This window comes from Artemia franciscana, chromosome 19, assembly GCF_032884065.1.
Source record: "Artemia franciscana chromosome 19, ASM3288406v1, whole genome shotgun sequence".
NCBI lineage: Eukaryota > Metazoa > Arthropoda > Branchiopoda > Anostraca > Artemiidae > Artemia > Artemia franciscana.
In genome coordinates this window covers 23,626,250-23,644,555 of record NC_088881.1, presented here as the reverse complement: position 1 = coordinate 23,644,555, position 18,306 = coordinate 23,626,250, and the positions used below count along the sequence as shown (strand labels likewise).

Below are 18,306 nucleotides of genomic sequence, written 5' to 3'. Positions count from 1 at the left end.
TAGCCACTTTTGTCTTGTCTGATTCGACGGTAGGGCGTTGACTCTTACAAGTCAATTGAATTACAAGAGAATGATCTTTATTTCTCGAAAACATATGTTTTTCGTCGGTTTGTTGATTTTTATCGGTAGTACTTAAGAATGTTATGTTGCAACTTTGACATTGTGGGCTCAGCATATTTTTAATTTGTGCTGAGTTTTTTGCAAGGTAAGTTTTTTTCTTTGCATGGCGTTGCCTTTGAGCCACGTGTCTCCTATGTATGGTATTTTTTTCCTCTGAGAATTTTGAGTGGAAAGTTTTAAAGCCATTTCTAGGGGGGCTAAAAGTGAATGGATGGCAACCAGTCGCTTTCTTGTGCTCTTTTCTACCCCGTGCACCCCACGGTATCTAATATTACACATAGCCAGTCTGTCCAGGCTAGTTGAAAGATTGAATAAGTATACCACTGAGGTCGACATGACATCTGCGGTCAAAGGGATATTACCCCCAAATCATGTCAATTACGCATTGTTCCTAAATATTTTTCAGTACCGTACTGAAGAAGGATATTAGTGATCTTGCTTGTCTGATCAGCTTGTATCTCTTTGTGATTGTTCACTAACTTTCAAATAGTCTGGTAATGACAGTGTGCACGAGTAAATCAAAATAGTATATTTGCACCCCAGTTTCAAAATCTGCAATGTTTTGTAAATAGCGTGACCTATTGAGTAGAAACTTTTAGGGAGTATTGATGGGACCAAGCGAAGCCCGAATTATGACTTGAGGGGATAAGATAGAGACAAATTGAAAGACAATGCTTTTCCAGGTCATCAAGAACTAAAATATCTCGGTGACTAAATCTAAAAAAAAAGAAAGTGAAATGAATAACCAAACGACCAGAAATTATAACATTTAGGAATGTGGATACCCCCAGCCAAAACCCTTTAAAGGTCGTAACTTCATTTGTGCTTTACTGAAGACAAAATGCTATTCAAACAGTTAGTCTTGTATTATTATAAATTTTAAAAAACCTAAAAATTTCTGAATCTACAATAAACTAGTGTTATTGTATTTTAAACAGTTACTCTAGTTTCAGGTGTCGTATCGTTTTTGATATTATGACAAATAAAAACACCAAAATTTAAAATTCTTTTATGCTTGTTTTGTATTTTAATATGGTTCTATAATTTTCTTTGCATAACATTTGATATTTCTTATTAGGCCTATTATTAAATTTCTCCCAAAAACCGCACATAATTAAAAATGGGAATAACAGTTTTGAAAGTTTGGACGTCTTACTAAATGTTTTAATATTGAAGGAAGAATTGCAGAAGTCTCAGAATTCTAGGCGCCGCTTCTCCTGTCTATGCCCGTAAATAACTATTGACTCGCAAAACGTAAATTGTGTTTATGTATAATTCAGCTATAGAAAAGAATAAGCAGTAATTATAAAAATTCCATCTTTTGTAGGCATATGTAAAAAAAGCTACGCTCTAATAGAACTGTAGTTTGTACAACATGTATATGCAGAACTAATTCAATTGAATCGACTTGTGATATTTTCCTATATTTGGAGAATTCTAAAAAAATTAGCGCTTTACTGAAAACACAGAACCAACAGAAAAACACAGGATTAGGAGCAGGAAAGTCCTCAAGTACTCTGCAAAAAAATGAAAGATTAGTTTATATGGCTCTCAATACTCTTTTTACTAGCAATGAATTACAGTGTAAAATTCTTATTTTTTGAATGTTTGTGTTACTTTAAGTCTCTAAAGAGCTGAGGCAAAGTTCTCACTAAAGCGCTAGTTTTCCAGAATTCTTAATTTGCATAAACTGTGAAGCAATACTTTTTTTTGTTTTAAGTTTAAGCTTCGGTATTTTCTTTCATCAGAAAAGAACTTTCTTTTGAATTAATAAATAACTTAGCTAGGAAGAGGTTATACATCCCAAAAAGCCTCCTCCCCCCTCTATCTCTCTTCACACCTCACTCTGAAGAAAAAAGCAAAAGCTACGTTTAAAGAATGTAATTTATCTTTTTAGATCTAGAAATGCAGAATGATCAACTTATTCCAGATTTACTATTGGCAGATGATAGAAGGTCAAATGACTCGAGAACGCCAAGTTTAAATTTTCAGATTGACTATTTTGCACCAAGAATTGGAAGAAGTGAGCAAAGCTCCCCAGATTCAGAACTCCTTGATGTACCGAATGTTTCTTTCAATAGTATATCATTAACACCAGGAGTCCCATGGTATAAAAGGATATTTGGTGTGAGGAGAACAGATGGAAACTCATGGCTAAGTGGTGGCGAACGCCCTGATGTCCCGCTACTTAGTCCTGTCATGGTGAATTTGTATTCTATTTCCGTCTTTTTTCTATTTGAGAAACAGAAAATAATGAAATATGTATACGGTATAGTTTTTTCTTGGCGCAAAACATCTCCTGCGTTTAATACATTTCGACGTATTGTATGACTAGCAAGACTAAGATAATAAGTTGTTTTGTGGATATATTATCCTCCAGCTATTGAACCTAAATTCCTTAATTTTCAATAAAAAAAACAAAACAAATCTGTCAAGCCAACTCTGGCTGATCTTCAGATAGACTACGTAAAAATTGATCGATCTTTAAGAAATTGTTCGGAGGACTATGTGGGTAAGACACTCAAGTACCTCTGGGATTTAAAAAGTTAAGATCCATGCTGATAGTGGCCAAACATAGCTATTCAAAGTGAATAGATAGTATCAGTGATAATTAAGTGTTATAACCAATAGCTACAGTATCTCCAGTCCTTAAACACTGAAAAATGATAATTCAGTGTTATAATCAGTAGCTGTAGTATCCCGGTGATCAAATACTGAGACACGATAATTCAGTGTTATAACCAATAGCTGCAGCATCCCCAGACCAGAAACACTGAAACACGATAATTCAGTGTTATAACCATTAGATGCAGTATCCCCAGTCCTCAAACACTGAAACACAATAGATAGATAGATAGATAAGTGTATTTCAAAAACCCATGGGCCATATACACAAAAATATAAATAAATAATCTAGTGTTTAATCAATAGTTGCATATATAGACATATAGCGATCGCAAATTCTGTCGGTCCTGGTTTTGCTAGTTTAGGCACTTCCAGGTAAGCTAGGACGATGAAATTTTGCAGGCGTATCAGGAACCAGACTAGATTAAATTGGAAATTGTCTTTTCCCCGATTTGACCATCTAGGGGCGGGGGAGTGGGGGGGACAGTTAAATCGAAAAAGTAGAATAAAAAAGGTATTTTTAACTTACCAACGGGTGATCGGATCGTGATAAAATTTGATATTTAGAAGGATATTGTGTCTCAGAGCTCTTATTTTAAATCCCGACCAGATCCAGTGACATTTGGGAGAGTTGGGGGAGGGAGTTAACATAACCGGAATGGATCCACTCTATTTGGGGGAGTTGGGGGGGGGGGGTAATTCTGAAAAATTAGAAAAAATGAAGTATTTTTAACTTTCAAAGGAGTGATCGGATCGTAATGAAATTCCATATTTAAATGGAAATCGTAACTCAGATCTCTTATTTTAAATCCCGACCAGATCCAGTGTCATTGGGGGGAGGGGGGGGGGGGGGGTTCAGGGGACCAGGAATCTTGCAAAACACTTAAAGTGGAGAGATCAGGATGAAACTTGGTGGGAAGAATAAGAACATGTCCAACATACGTGACTGACATAACCGGACTGGATCTGCTCTCTTTGGTGGAGTTGGGGGGGGGATTTGCAGTAATTTGGAAAAATTAGAAAAAATGAGGTATTTGTAACTTACGAATGGGTGATCAGAGCTTAATGAAATTTAATATTTAGAAGTATCTTGTGCCTTAGAGCTCTTATTTTAAATCCCGACCAGATCTGGTGACATTGCGGGGAGTTGGAGGGGGAAACGGAATTATTGGAAAACGTGAAAATTGAGGTATCTTTATCTTAAGAATGGGTGATTGGATCTTAATGAAACGTGATATATTGAAGGATCTTATGTCTCAGATGTTCCATTTTTAATTTGAATCGGATCCGGGGACATAGGGGGCTGGAGGGGGGAACAAATCTTGGAAAAGGCTTAGAATGTAAAGATCGGGATGAAACTTGATGGGAAGAATAAGCACAAGTTATAGATACGTGATTGACATAATTGCAACGTATATTTTCTCTTTGGAGGAGCTGGAGTGTGTTGGTTTGAAAAAATGAGAAAAATTGAGGTATTTTCAACTTAAGAACCGGTGACCGGATCTTGAAGAAATTTGATATTTTAAAGGAAATTATGTTTCATAGCTCTTATTTAAAATCCCGACAAGATCTGTTGATATTGGGGGGAGTTGGTGGGGGAAACTGGAAATCTTTGAAAACGTTTAGAGTGGAGAAATCGGGATGAAAACTGGTGGGTAGAATAAGCACATATCGTAGATACGTGATTGACGTAACCGTACTAAATCCACTCTTTGGGGGAGTTCGGGGATGGGGTTCAGTGTTTTGGTGAGTTTGGTGCTTCTGGATGTGATAGGACGATGAAAATTGGTAGGCGTGTCAGGGAGATGCACAAATTGACTTGATAAAGTCGTTTTCCCCGATTAGACCATCTGGGGGGCTAGAGGGAGAGGAAAAATTGGAAAAAATGAGGTATTTATAACTTACGAGTGGATGATCGGATATTAATGAATTTTGATATTTAGAAGGACCTCTTGACTCGGAGCTCTTATTTTAATCCCGACTGGCATTAAGCCTCTGATTTTCCTTTTAAATTAACCTATTGATTCTTAGAATTTTGCTAGAGCTCATACCATATGAGCTCTTGGCTCTTCCGGCCTCGTCACAAGTGCCATGTGTGCTCTTATCTTTAGTTATTGATCTGATCGGCAAGCAGCATTGCCAAGAGTGTTTGGATATTTTTGTTTGCTTTGCAAAATAGAAATGATAAAAGTAGGTCTTTTTTATGATGCAAAGGTTGCTAACAAAATAACTGAATATTGGTGGAATATTATCTTGATAGAAGTGTTTGATGTAAACATCTCCTTTTCTTTAAATTTCAAAGTTCAATTTCAATTCCTATTACAAATTTGGATTTGTGAAAAATCTATTGTAGTACAGCTACTACAAATAACTCTTCTTTCAGACAGCTCCCTTACTCCTTGAATCCAGTTCAGAAGATAGCCTTTGCTTAACTACACCTGAAACAGAAGCATCAACTAGCAATAAAAGTAAAGGTATTAGTCAACTAGCCTGTGCTGCCGCTATTTGCCTTGTATTTATGGTAACATATCCTTTTTTCTTTTTTTATATATAGAAATTGTCTCGCCTATAATGGAAGAATGTTTATCAGATTTTATCTTAAATGACTTAGATAATGCAAAAAATTCCTTGAGGGTGTATTTGTCCTCCGGTCGTATTTTCAGAGGTATATTAACTTCGTTGGAGTAGGGGATGTCAGCCATTATTGATATACAATAAAAGTAAAATCCTATATGATGGGTCTTTCGCTATTATGGAAAGTGGTTATCGGGACTTTAAGGAAATGGTTCCAACCCTACGTCATGTCCTTGGCAGGTTTTTTGAAGTAGTTAACACCGCCTCTTTTTCCTCCACAGGGATATGATATTTGCTGAACCTTTGTGTCATAAAATATAAACCCTCAAAATAAATGAAGCATAAATAAGGTCAAAGTTTGTTGAGGCTTGTACCTAACAAAAATCTTCGTAATGCTTAAGTGTCTTTTAAAGCCTAAAATTAAAGATAGGTAGCCTATTTTGCCTGTCTTGGAAGTAATATTCCAAGCCTTACAGTGAAGAGGTAGAGATACGATCTTAAAGTAGCTTCCTTAGCATTATTTATGCTCTGGATTCATTCCTGTTTAAACAAATTTATTTAATCAATTTAGTACAAAACGTTAACCTTAACGAAGGGCAGAGCTCGTGAATTTCGGTGTACTAACTTAAAACGTATATTAACTTTGTCATAATAATGATAACAACGAAAAAAGACTTGGCTAAAGAAAAAAATATATAAATAATAAGGAACTGCTGAGATCTAGTGACACAGGATCTAAACACAGCCATCTAAACATGGATACAAAAAAAAAATATAAGTATTTCAATCTTCATGATCCTTCGACACAATTCAAAATACAGTCTTTAATATTTCCTTCCTTAACTTTCGCCAAGGTTGCTGAGAATAAATTGGAAGTTCTACCTTTCATCTTATATTTGTATGAAAATAGCGGGTCTTGGTATCTAATTGAAAATCTAGATGTTTGAAACCTAACAGAAGGGATTCCATTTGTTTTGTAACTCCTAAGAGTCGAAGGAGGGGGCAGAAGCAGCAATGATTTTTATTATAAAAATTTCTAGCGTAATTTTGTGTTTTAAAATGCCATATCGAAATCATAACTTCTCTTGTATGCTTTAAATTTAAGAAAATTAAGAAAAATAATGTCTCTGTGCATTTTAAGATTTTAACGGTAGATGTAAAAAATTTCAAGGATTCTCACTGCCTTATTTTGAAGTATCTGAAGTAGTTTTGTATGCGTCCAAAAATTATAAAGATAAATAATTGAAAAATTTTGTAAGAAAGAAGCATTATCTTAAGATTGAAAATGGAAAACAAAAATTCAAGATATGCATGAACACGATATTTTATGAAGTTTGATCAACATGGTTTTTGATATAACAAAAAATATTCAAGAAAGCACGTAAATAACGATATAAGTGGACTCCACGGATTTGATGCTCATCAACTGGAAGTTCTTGACTATTGATTTTTGAAAAGTACTTTTTGAACGACCAAACCCCCTATATTTAGTTTTCAAAGATTTTTATTCCAGATTATTGGAAAGAAACCATTGATTAACAAAAAGAATACCACTCATGGGTATTAATCTACATATTGTTATTGTTAGTGCTGGTAAAAATACTAGCAAATTTCTGGCATCGTTCACTGAGGTTCATAACTGGTGAATGTACTGTGATTTGCTAAAACGGTTTAACAAAGGAGGGGGCAAAGAGGAGTATAAGGAGTATAAAGAGGGCATAAAGATTTTGTTCGATCTACTGAGGGTTCACTCATTAAAACGTAGTCAAGCTCTACACGGTTTCTTGATTATTCTGTCGATAATCAAATAACCATGAGACTGCAGATCCTCATGTATAAATACTATATAATATACTATTTTTATAAGTGGGCAATAATTATGTATTTATTTATTTTTTCTCAAAATTGGTATTCTGAGATTTTCCGGGGTATAAAAACGATCTAGATAGGCCAGAAGTTTGAGAAAATTCTTTAAGAGCCTTAATTTTAGAATGAAAATGTTTATATGATACATCAATATTGCAATGACATCACAAAATTGAAGATTTTCATGTATGGAGAAGTTTATATTAAATTGCTTAAAGAACAAGAACTGGTAATTACAAAAATATTTGTATATATTTTGACAAGGGATTACGACAATTCAAAAATCTTCAAAAAGAAAACCGAGAGTTTGAAGTTTATTAAAAATCGCTGTTGGAAATCGGACTTGCTGTTATAATCAAATAGCTTTGAATAGACTATATTATGAAAAGACATTAATTTGCATAAAGAGCAAAAAACTGGTGATTGCAAACATATTCGTATATATTTTAACAAGGGATTACAACAATTCAAACCCTTTAAAAAAAGAAAACCAAAAGTTTGAAACATAGTAGAAATTGTAATTAGAAGAAACATCATTACTGAATTTCTTTTCTTATAAGTACAATGTCTTTTTAAGAAATGAAAAAAAGTTGAAAATTTTGCAAGTTCAATTCAGAATCGCTAAAGCTATTATTTAAACTGTAAAAATATCTACGGTTTCTGAGGAATAATTTTAATGTTTTAATTCAAACTAGAGAAATACTTAAAGATTTTGAAATTAGTTTGTTTTTTTGTAAGATAAAATCAACTCGCTACCTCATTAAGCTTACATGTTGAATGCAACCAATTATGTAATGTCAGTAGGAAGCCCCAAAAAACGAAGATTCGTTACAGATGATGCTTCTCTATTTGGCAAGGGAATCCGAAAATTTAAAAACCTCAAAAAGAAAAGCACAAGGTCCTGTGGTGGCGCTGTGGATTTGACCTTAGCTTGGTAATACGGGACCCAGAGATCGAATCACGCTGCAGGAATGCACTGCAGGGCCGACGCAGGGACCATAGTAGTCAAGAATCGTCGTTAATTCTTAAATAATAAAGAAAAGCACAAGTTTCATGCTTTGTACATATCGTTGTTAGAAATCAGACTAGCTTCAATAATCAAATATCTTTCAACAGATACTGTATGAAAAGACATTAAATTGCGTAAAGAGCAAAAAAACTGGTAATTGCAAAAATATTTGTATATGTTTTGACAAGGGATTATAATAATTCAAAAACCTTAAAAAGGAAAACCAAAAGTTTGAAGCTTAGTAGATATCGTTGTTAGAAATCAGACTTACTTTAAAATATCTCTGAAAGACAGTATGAGAAGACTATAAATTATCTCATTATCTGCGGTTGAAAGACAAACGACAATCAGAATCTATATATAGAAGCCTGCCGCGTGCCGAGTGTCGGGGCCAGGACTGCATTATGAAAAGACCAGAAAATGTCTGTGGTTAGAAGACAAGTCACAGTAAGAATCCATATGTAGAAGCCCGCCACGTGCCGAGTGCCAGGACCCGGCAGCTGGCAATTGCAGAAATATTTGTATATATTTTAACTAGATTAATCGTCGTTAGAAATCGGTTTGCTTTAATAATCAAATATCTTTGAAAAGATTCAGTTAAAAAGACAGCAAATTGTCTCCGGGCCAGAAGACAAGTGACAATGATAATCCATATATAGAAGCCTGCCCCGCGCCGGCTTCGCAGGGCTCCTGGTTATATATATATATATATATATATATATATATATATATATATATATATATATATATATATATATATATATATATATAACTGGAAATGTGACTTCATGAAATAAGTCACGTTGCATAAGTATTTTTATGTATTCTTGTTCGGGGTAACAAGCACAATTTCATTTTTTTTAAAGCAGCTATAGTTACGCGCAGATGGTTTTGTAACCCAAAAACCAATCGTTGCTTTGACGTTTTTAGTTTTTTTTTTTACTATTTAACGTTTTTATGCCATGGGTGACAACTAATGTAGATAACTCTGTCTGTAGATCCGACAAAACCTGGCCCCCTCCCTAAAAATAATGGCATTAAATGTGGAAACAATACCAACTTTGCGCTGCCAACCGTTAATGTATGAGTGGGGATGTGCTGATCGTTGCTGCTTCCTTCCTCCGTGCAAGACAGAGAAAAATCCTAAATGTTTCGAATAAACATAGCGGAATAATTCATTTAGTGTAAAAAAATCTTTTTCTAAACTTAGGGGAAATAGCTTCTTTTTTTTAGGTTGCCCAAGGAATTGGAGGATATTTAGCGAATAGTTTGGCCATAATGACAGATGCAGCTCACATGCTATCGGACTTCGCAAGTTTTCTTGTCAGTCTCTTTGCTTTATGGATATCGCAAAGAAGTGCGTCTCGTAGAATGTCATTTGGCTACCATAGAGCAGGTTTGTTCCATTTTAATTTTCAGGTTTATTTTGCTTATTATTTCTTCCAATATCACAGTGCGTTCCAATTCCAATTCTACAGTACGCTCGGCTATCTATCAGTATAAAATGAGGTACGAATACGAGTTCAAATGGCGATAAGTCTTTTTATTAGAAAGTGAAAAAAGATTTAAAATATGAATATTTTGACCACATACACCAGTGGTCGTCATCAGCAGATAAACTAAGGTGTTACAAGCAAAACAAACGTTTTTATACGGAGTCGGGTCACAAATAGTTTTTTGTTCATTCACTAGATTTGTCTGAACAACCACTTACCACAGCACCAAGCCGCCTGAGATCAACACAGCTATGCACACTCCTCCTACATCCAAATCTATTCAAAGCCTCCCTCTTCACACCCTCCCAGAAAGTTTCCATTTCCTTTAAATCTTTCTATGACATCCTCCCGACCGCGGAAGACCTGCTTTCCGTTTAGCCCTAGACGGTTGGCCAAAAAGAATAATCTTTAGCAATCTGTCATCCTTCATCCGCAGAGTGTGTCCTAGCAATCTCAACCTTTCTCTCATTATAGCCCTAGAAAGTGGGATTGAACAACACTTTTCGTACAGCCTACCGTTTGAAATATGGTCAGTCAGCCGGGAACCCAGAACTATCCGTTGGCAATTTCTCTTGAAAACATTTAGCAAATCTTCATCCGCTTTTCGGAGCGCCCATGCTTCAGAGCCATATTTCACCGCTGTCATCACTGTAGCTTCCAGTATTCTGATCTTGATTTGCAGACGTATCTTCCTATTCTTCCAAACTTTTTTTTAACTGTGAAAAACACCCTGAGTCTTGGCTATTCTATAACATCTTCATTGCTCCCACCGTCTTTACTAATTATACCACCAAGGTAAGTGAAGCTATCCAACTGATCAATCTTTTCGTTTTCGAACGTCACCTTTTCATCCTCACTTATTCCTACCCTTAGTAAACTAATTAAATGATTTTAATTAAAATGATTTTAGATTTAAAATGATTTTAAATCTAATTAAAATGATTTTAGATTTAAAATGAGGTTTTAAAACTAATAAGAAAAAATATACTTTAAAGTCAAAATGGAATGCCTTTCAGAAGATTCCTGGCTATGTCGAAACAAGATTAGATTATACTCTAAGTAAAAATTTGTACATTAATTATATGTCCGGTTGCTCTGATATCCCTATTGCTTTATAGAATTAAATAAAAAAAAACAACTTTTTTAATTGAAAGTAAGGAGCGACATTAAAACTTAAAACGAACAGAAATTACTTCGTATATGAAAGGGGCTGCTTCCTCATCAACGCCCCGCTCTTTACGCTAAAGTTTGACTCTTTTTCTCAACTCTTCTTTTTAAAACAGTTCCATCTTTTAGAGTTTCGGTTACTATTGAGCCGGGTCGCTCCTTACTACAGTTCGTTACCACGAACTGTTTGATAATTATTTTGTAGTGTTTTGAAAAACGCGGTGCATCTTAGTATTTACCTTTGTTTTTGGCCGATTTATTCTTCCGATTAAAATTGGAAGAATAAGATACCCAAGATCTCGATATTAATGGGTTCGGTCTTGATGCTAAGGGTGAAGCCTTTTTGATGTCTTGAAACTTTTTCTTTTAAATAAAAGATCTTTTTTTTTCAAACGAAACTAAAAACGACATTAATTTAAAACAATGAGAACTTATCCCGTGTGTGAGGGGATATTCACTGCGTAGAGCGAGACTGAATGCCTGGGATGGTCCTTGTGACAAGAAATCCTGGGATCGTGTTATAAACAGTGTAAAGTGTTCACCTCCAATTAATTCGTCTCTTCGGCTATGTGACTTCGTTTCTCATTATAAAAATATTTTGCTTTCATTTAATATTAATCTCCAAAATCATTTTACAAAGCTTGTCAACTCAATCCTCCCAATTCGTATCAACCAATCTCAAGTGTTATCGGTGGAATCTGGTGCTATACTCCGAGCTCTTAAGCAAGTGAATAAGTCTGAGTCTCTCGATAGTGATGGTCTTTGCTTAAAGTTTTTTGCTTATAATTGTCTTGAACTGCTGAAGCATTTGCAGTTATTGTTTCAGATGTGTTTGGCACAGTCCGTTGTGCCAGATAGTTTTTTGTCCGGTTGTATATCTCCCATATTAAAGAGGGGTAAGGACCCCAGTGCTTGCTCTAATTACCGTCCTATCACTTTGTCTTGTTTTGTTAGTAAGTTATTTGAATATGTACTGCTACCGGCCATGAACTCCAAGTGCAATTTTACGCCCTTCCAGCTTGGTTTTAGAAAAGGTATGGGTTGCGTTCAAGCTCACCATATTGTGGGTCGGCTAATCAAGCTGTTGCTCAAAAAAGTCCCCTGTATTGCTTGACTGTTGACATATCTAGTGCTTTTGACAATGTAATTCATTCAAGCGCTTTGTTTTCTCTAGCAGCCTCAGGTGTTAACCTTTCTATTGTTTGCATGCTTAAGTATTGGTGTGCTAATTCTTCAGTTAGGGTGAAGTGGAATGGTATTGTAGGGGAGTATATTCCTGTTAAAAAAGGCGTTAGGCAAGGTGCCGTATTATCCCCGAGTATATTTAAATGTGTTTTAGCTTCGTGTCTCCAACGTCTTCAACCGTCAATTTTTTACAATGATAATTTAGGTATTAGTCACGTTGCTTAGGCTGATGATGTTCTGCTTCTTAGCCGGACAAAACATAGTCTAATTACCAGCTTTAACCGGCTTTCAGCCGCACTATCCACAGTAGGCCTTTCAGTTAATGCCTCCAAATGTGAGTTTTTGTGTTTTGGGAGTCCTCCACCAGCATCACCTCTTTGCTTGGGTTCTTCAACTGTACCATGTTCAGCAAGTGTTAAATGGTTGGGTCTCTCTTTTCCACGTCACTTTCGTCTACTTGTTCCGCTATTACGTCCAGCGTGCCGAAAAGTATGTGGGTTGGTTACGGAAAAAATTCACCAAATTGTGGTCGGAATAAACAAAAGGACTATGCCGTCTTTTTTCTAGTTTTTGTGCCCCTGCTGTTTTTTATCTTTCTGGTTTTGCTTTCCTCCTTCGCAAGAAGGATACAAAGAAAATACGCTCAGGATATTTTAAGTGTTGCAAGTATTTGCTGCGTCTGCCTCGGTGGTATCGGAATCATACAATCGTTTCTAAATTTGACATTATTGATGCGCCCTCGTGACTGAAACATTTATCTAAAGATATATATCTTAAAACTCAGCAAATTATTGGTGTTTTTGACCCTCTTAGGCCAGTTTTTTGAATTGAGGTAATTTATTTATGTTGTATGTTGTTATGCTGTTATGTTATTTATGTTAATATGTTTTTTTTCTTGTTTTTTCTTTTTTTGTGTGTGTGTGTGTGTTTACTCAATAACATACATAAAATACATTTTATATATATTCAATGCCCTTTTGCTTGATCAGTCTTTCTTAAACTATTAGGGGTGAAACTTTACACTTTAGTGTAAAGAGTGGGGAGCTAAGGAAGAAGTGGAAAATTGTTATTCCTGTAATTGTGGTTTTAACACCATATCCAGGTTACCCTAAAAAATGGGAGAGCTGCTGGTGCCTCAGACAACACTCTTTGCTTCAAAGTTGAACTGCTACATAATAATGCTTCAAGAAAATGAGCTTATTTGGCGTATTTTCTTTTTAAATAAAGTGTAATTTTCAAATAGAGTTCATTTTTTTATGAAGTGCTTGTATATTTTGGAACTACTGGTATATCGTACGCCTATATAGCTTCTGATGCTAAGAAGCTGTATCAATACCATGTTAACTGCTGTTATCACAAAGTGGCAGAAAGCGCCACTTTGCATGGACTTAATCTCTTTTCCTGATGAAAAATTTCTCTAAAACTTTCATTTTCCCTTAAGTAAGCCCTCTCCCAATATTGTCGGATAATTTGTTTGATGCTATCACCTTTGGAAGAAAAAAGAAAAAAAAAGAAAAAATAATTATACACGTATGTATGATTATGTTGGTGCTGAGAAATTTTATATAGGGGCTTTAGACATCCGCACTTGGATTCTCTGAAATTTGGGAGTTGATCGTTGAATTTGCTTTATGGCGAATCACCCTTTTCGGGGTATTTTCCCTTTTTTGGAAAGTCAGGCCAATTTCCTTAGGCTATTGACTTTAGTTGGTAACTTTAGATTTAATTATTTTAAAGTATCATCACACACAACACACTGTAAACATTCTCCATAAAAAGCCTAACCTTTTGATGTATGTATTGTTATCAGAACTCCTCTTTTATAATCTCGATCACTATTAACACGAGTTGTTCTTTTTTCACAATTTGTTGTCACAAACTGTTTGATGAATTATTTCTTGCAATAAGGAATGATTAAAATTACCAATATGTGCTATTAATTTATTGCATGATTATATTAAATAATCGTTGGGTCTACTATTTCTCGTATTGTTATTTCTACAGAATTGCATTTTGAAGCTTTGATACCTTTTATGTCTTAGCTTTTAATTTAAAAGCACGAAATTTAGTTTTAAGATTATAGTTGTAAATATTTGCTTGTCTGGTTTTTAATCCATTCTTAAAACCCAACCTACAGCTGTTTTTTCCAAACTTTTAAAGTTTTTTTGTTCAAGCTTTAAGTTTTTTTTTTGTCCAAGGTTTATTATATCTAAAGCTAAAATCAAAAGCTTCAAAATGCCATTATGACAGGAATAATGCTCAGGTGACAGACTTCATTGAGTGAGCTATTGGTAAGTATTGAGAGAACCAGTAGGTGGTAATGCGATAAAAGATGGCAGTGAAGATGATGGTGTCGCTCCGTGAAGAATTACTTCTGTGAAACTATTCACTAATATTAAGTAAAATACATAGCCCTGGGAATTTCGCAATCGACATTAGATTAGCTACGAAAAATCAGGTGGAATGGTTATAGATAAAAGCATTTTCTTTTGCCTCTTTTAAAAGAAATATTAACCAGGACCAGGGAGGAATTGTCGTTGTTAGTCTTGCAACTGTCAACTCTCGCTAACTCGGAATTCCCAGAACCGCGAATTTTTATCGAGTTACGGATAGTTCAACTTACGCTTAGTTCGAGTTAGAGAGGTCATTCTACATAAAATTTTACTTATAAAGGTAGTGATTTATAGAGGTAAGCCAAATGAAAATTCAAGTTACAGAGGTACAAAATTTACTCCCTAAAGCCACTACAAAGTTAAAAATAACTTTATTAGTGTATTACAGATTTGAAGTATCAAGACTTGACTTTCAAATGTCAATAATAAATTTAGTTTGCTAAGAAGTATACACCTGAACATTAACCGAATTTGATACAAAAATATGCTAAACAGAATAAATACAAATTAAAATTTACGGGTTTATTCCTCTATACTTGGGTTTCGTCCAATAGATGTTCTTTGAAAAAACTTCGAGATACAGACGTAAACTGACTTTTGGAGGTGAAGTGAAAATTAATTGACGACTTATCTACTGAATTTCAAGTTAATGTGGTAATTTTTGGGTCACTTCGAATTAGAGAGGTAAAATATAACCGCGAAATTATTTCGAGTTGCACATGGTTTTTTCTTCGACTTTGACTGGTTTTTCCTAGGGGATTGAAAATAATTCGAGGTATCGAGGATTTCGAGTTATCGAGGTTTGAATGTATAAGAAGTAACTTAATTGTTTTTCTCTTTCAGAGGTCCTTGGAGCTTTATTCAGTGTATTCTATTTTTTGTTATTGTTTTTCTCTTTCAGAGGTCCTTGGAGCTTTATTCAGTGTATTCGTTATTTGGATAATTACTGGTGTTTTGGTGTATTTAGCAGTTGAAAGAATAATAAATTCTGATTACGAGATAGCAGCGGATACTATGATCATTGTGGCTGCAATTGGTGTCATTATGAACCTTGCGTAAGTCCTTTTTGCCGTTTGTTTGGGTGTTTCCGATTTTACATGTGCCGCCCGAGGCTTTTCTCTTTTCGTTTTATAAACGTTCAAAAGCTGACTTATGAGTAGATGAGTCAATTCCTGATTATGTAGCTTATATGCAGTGTTTCCACTATGGGGATTCCCCCCCCTAAAATGCGGATTTTTAAAGTCTTTTTGGGGCGAGAGTTTTTTTTAGGGATTTTCTAGGGATTTTTCCTCTCCCATGGACTTTTAGGGAAATTTTTGGGGGTTTTCCTTTAATTTGTTCATCATCATCATCATCTTCTTGATCAGAGAAGCAGGATAATTCGATTTAGGATCTGTTTCCTTGCGAATTGAACTTGGAATCACAGAGAAGAACTTCTTCAGTTTCTTAAAAAATTTTAACACCACGCAGATTTTGAGATGTACTGGAGTCTTAAGTAACAAACTAGCAACAAAGAACTGTTTGAAACAGTTCCATGCTGATGTGGGCTTCAAACAGTAATTCCAGCTTGGACTGTTCTCGATTAATGAAGTCATATGGTTTGTCATTTTTGGGTTGTTTTTTCATAAGAGTATTTGGTAGATAGCTTGTCGTTTTTTTACAGGTCAGATAAATAAAGTTATAATATATTTTGATAGTTTTATAGGGTACGCAGTTGTTCTTTCTGTAGTAAATTTTTTTGACAAGCATTGCATGTACGATTCTTTTTCTCCACAGTACTTGTATGATGTTTACGATTTTTGTGTAAAATCAAAAAAACTTGAACTCGAACTTGTAGCCAGCTTTATAAGTACTGACGTGAATAATAGAGGTAGGCTATAACTATTCGAACACCTCTCTTACCGTTTCATTACCCTAGTTTTTAACAGACAAACAAACTGACAGCCATTTTTTAAAAACAATGGCACATGTAGGAATAATTGAATTGTGTGTTTTTGGCAAGCCTACGTACCCAGGGGAAAATCATGAACCTTCATACTATAATTGGTAAATTTTTTGTTGTTAATTTTTTTGACCTACAAATAAAGTGAACATACCACTCGATGTCTTTTTTTATGTTCTTTACAAATATAACAATCACTTCTGTCGCAAATTTAAATTTAAGCACAATTTGAGCTCTTGAAACCAAAATATTTCGAGTTTTTGGGTATAAACCAAGCTTAAAACATTGATCTCAGCATTGAACTTCCTGCAGAAGGACTATGTGGAATCAACTAGTGCTTTAGTAATAGATGGGAACAATTGGAAGTTTTAACTTCCCCTTGAAAGCGTCTACTTGGGTCCGAACGGACAAGATTCCCTCTGTACGTCAAGGTCAGATACCACCGTCCCCCCTGATTCAATCGAAGTAGCTCTCAAAGCTGCATAGGCGTTCCATATCAAAGCAGTAGGCCAGATACAGAAAAGGTTCCATTTCGAAGACGACATTTACAAATATGCTGAAATGGTTGACCCAGTGTCAGCCCAATCACTTCAGCCTGCCTCTCTGCTACCTTTTGTTAGGAAGTATGGACAGATCCCATGGGACGTAACCAAAACCGAGCAGGAGTGGAGGAGGCAGAGCCTCATCGATATTGAGAACGTCAAAACAATGGATGCCGTAACCTGCCGGTGTTTGGTATTGGTGAAAAAAAAAATGCTACCGGAAAAGAATTTGTATCCTAACCTGAAACCGGCAGTATTATTTATTTCCACTGTTCCATTTTCAAATGTCAATATCGAGAGGTTTTTCAGTGCTGTAAAAGTAGTAAAAACTGACCGGCAGAATAAGTTGAAAACATAAACTTTGCAGGGGATTCTAAAAACAAAATATGGAATGAAAAGGGCTCAAGAAAGTGTGGAATGTGAAGATGATTAGTTACTTCACCACATGAGAACGGTGAAAGCTTCAGCCACCATACAAAAAATGTTGAAGACACATCAGGGGAAGATAAGGTCTGATTACGTTTTACAAGTTGCAATGGAACAGTATTAAACATCTTGTACTGTAATCTACATTACAGTATTACATTTTCTTTTCTATTTGCTTAATATTATTTGAAGTATATTTGAAGCTATTTGTATTTAGCTGATGATTAAAAAACACTTTAAACGGCATGACAAGACATTCTATTATGGTAGTGATAGCTAGACTTCAATCTAAGAAGCCAAAATATGTTACCTTTTAATGGTACGGGTAAAATGAGGTAGGGAGAAGTGGTTCAGGGAGTAATTAGAAAATGAGAGATTTTTAGGGATTTTGGAACTGAAGATGGGGATTTCTAGGGATTTTTCAGCTCTGTATTTGGGATTTAAAAAATGAGAAAGTGGAAACACTGCTTAAATGTGTCATCAATACTCAAGCACGTAAACAAAAAGGAGGAAAGCTATTAAATAATGATGAAAAATAATTAACGCTTTGGCTACTATTAATGTATACGAAATTGAATGTCTCTCTCTGCGTGTATGCACTGAATGAACTGCTAAACTACGTTCATCCCTAATTGTTATCTAAAATTTCATAGGGGGCAACACAAGGGTAATACCATTAGATTCCTTATTTTATTCTCTTTTCAAATTTCTGATAATGCGGTCCACCCCCATCCCTGATGGTCTCAATAATTTTTATGTATAATATCATTTCGGAACTTCACTATATAAATTTGTTTACTTTTGCACTTGTTTTATACTTATAATACTCCTGCTACTACTACTAACAACTCACTGTAGCACCAAGCTGTCTGAGGTCAACACAGGTACGCATGCTCCTACTCTATCCCAGTCTATTCAAAGCCTCTCTATTTACACCCTTTCAAAAAAGTAGCACCAAGTA

At 35.1% G+C, this 18,306-nt stretch overlaps 1 protein-coding gene across 2 annotated transcripts in view; it reads left to right on the top strand.

Annotated features, from left to right (window-relative positions):
- The window catches only part of LOC136039451 (proton-coupled zinc antiporter SLC30A2-like), a 51,997-nt gene that overhangs the window by 17,718 nt on the left and 15,973 nt on the right, over positions 1-18,306 (top strand). The window contains exons 1-5 of one of the 2 annotated variants that reach the window (XM_065723210.1): positions 75-205; positions 2,018-2,322; positions 5,129-5,266; positions 9,428-9,590; positions 15,337-15,490. In XM_065723210.1, the coding sequence (XP_065579282.1) occupies positions 2,026-2,322; positions 5,129-5,266; positions 9,428-9,590; positions 15,337-15,490 (752 nt within the window). In that variant the 5' untranslated portion in view covers positions 75-205; positions 2,018-2,025. Of the gene's footprint in view, positions 1-74; positions 206-2,017; positions 2,323-5,128; positions 5,267-9,427; positions 9,591-15,336; positions 15,491-18,306 lie in introns of those variants that run through there. The other variant, XM_065723209.1, reaches the window with a different exon arrangement.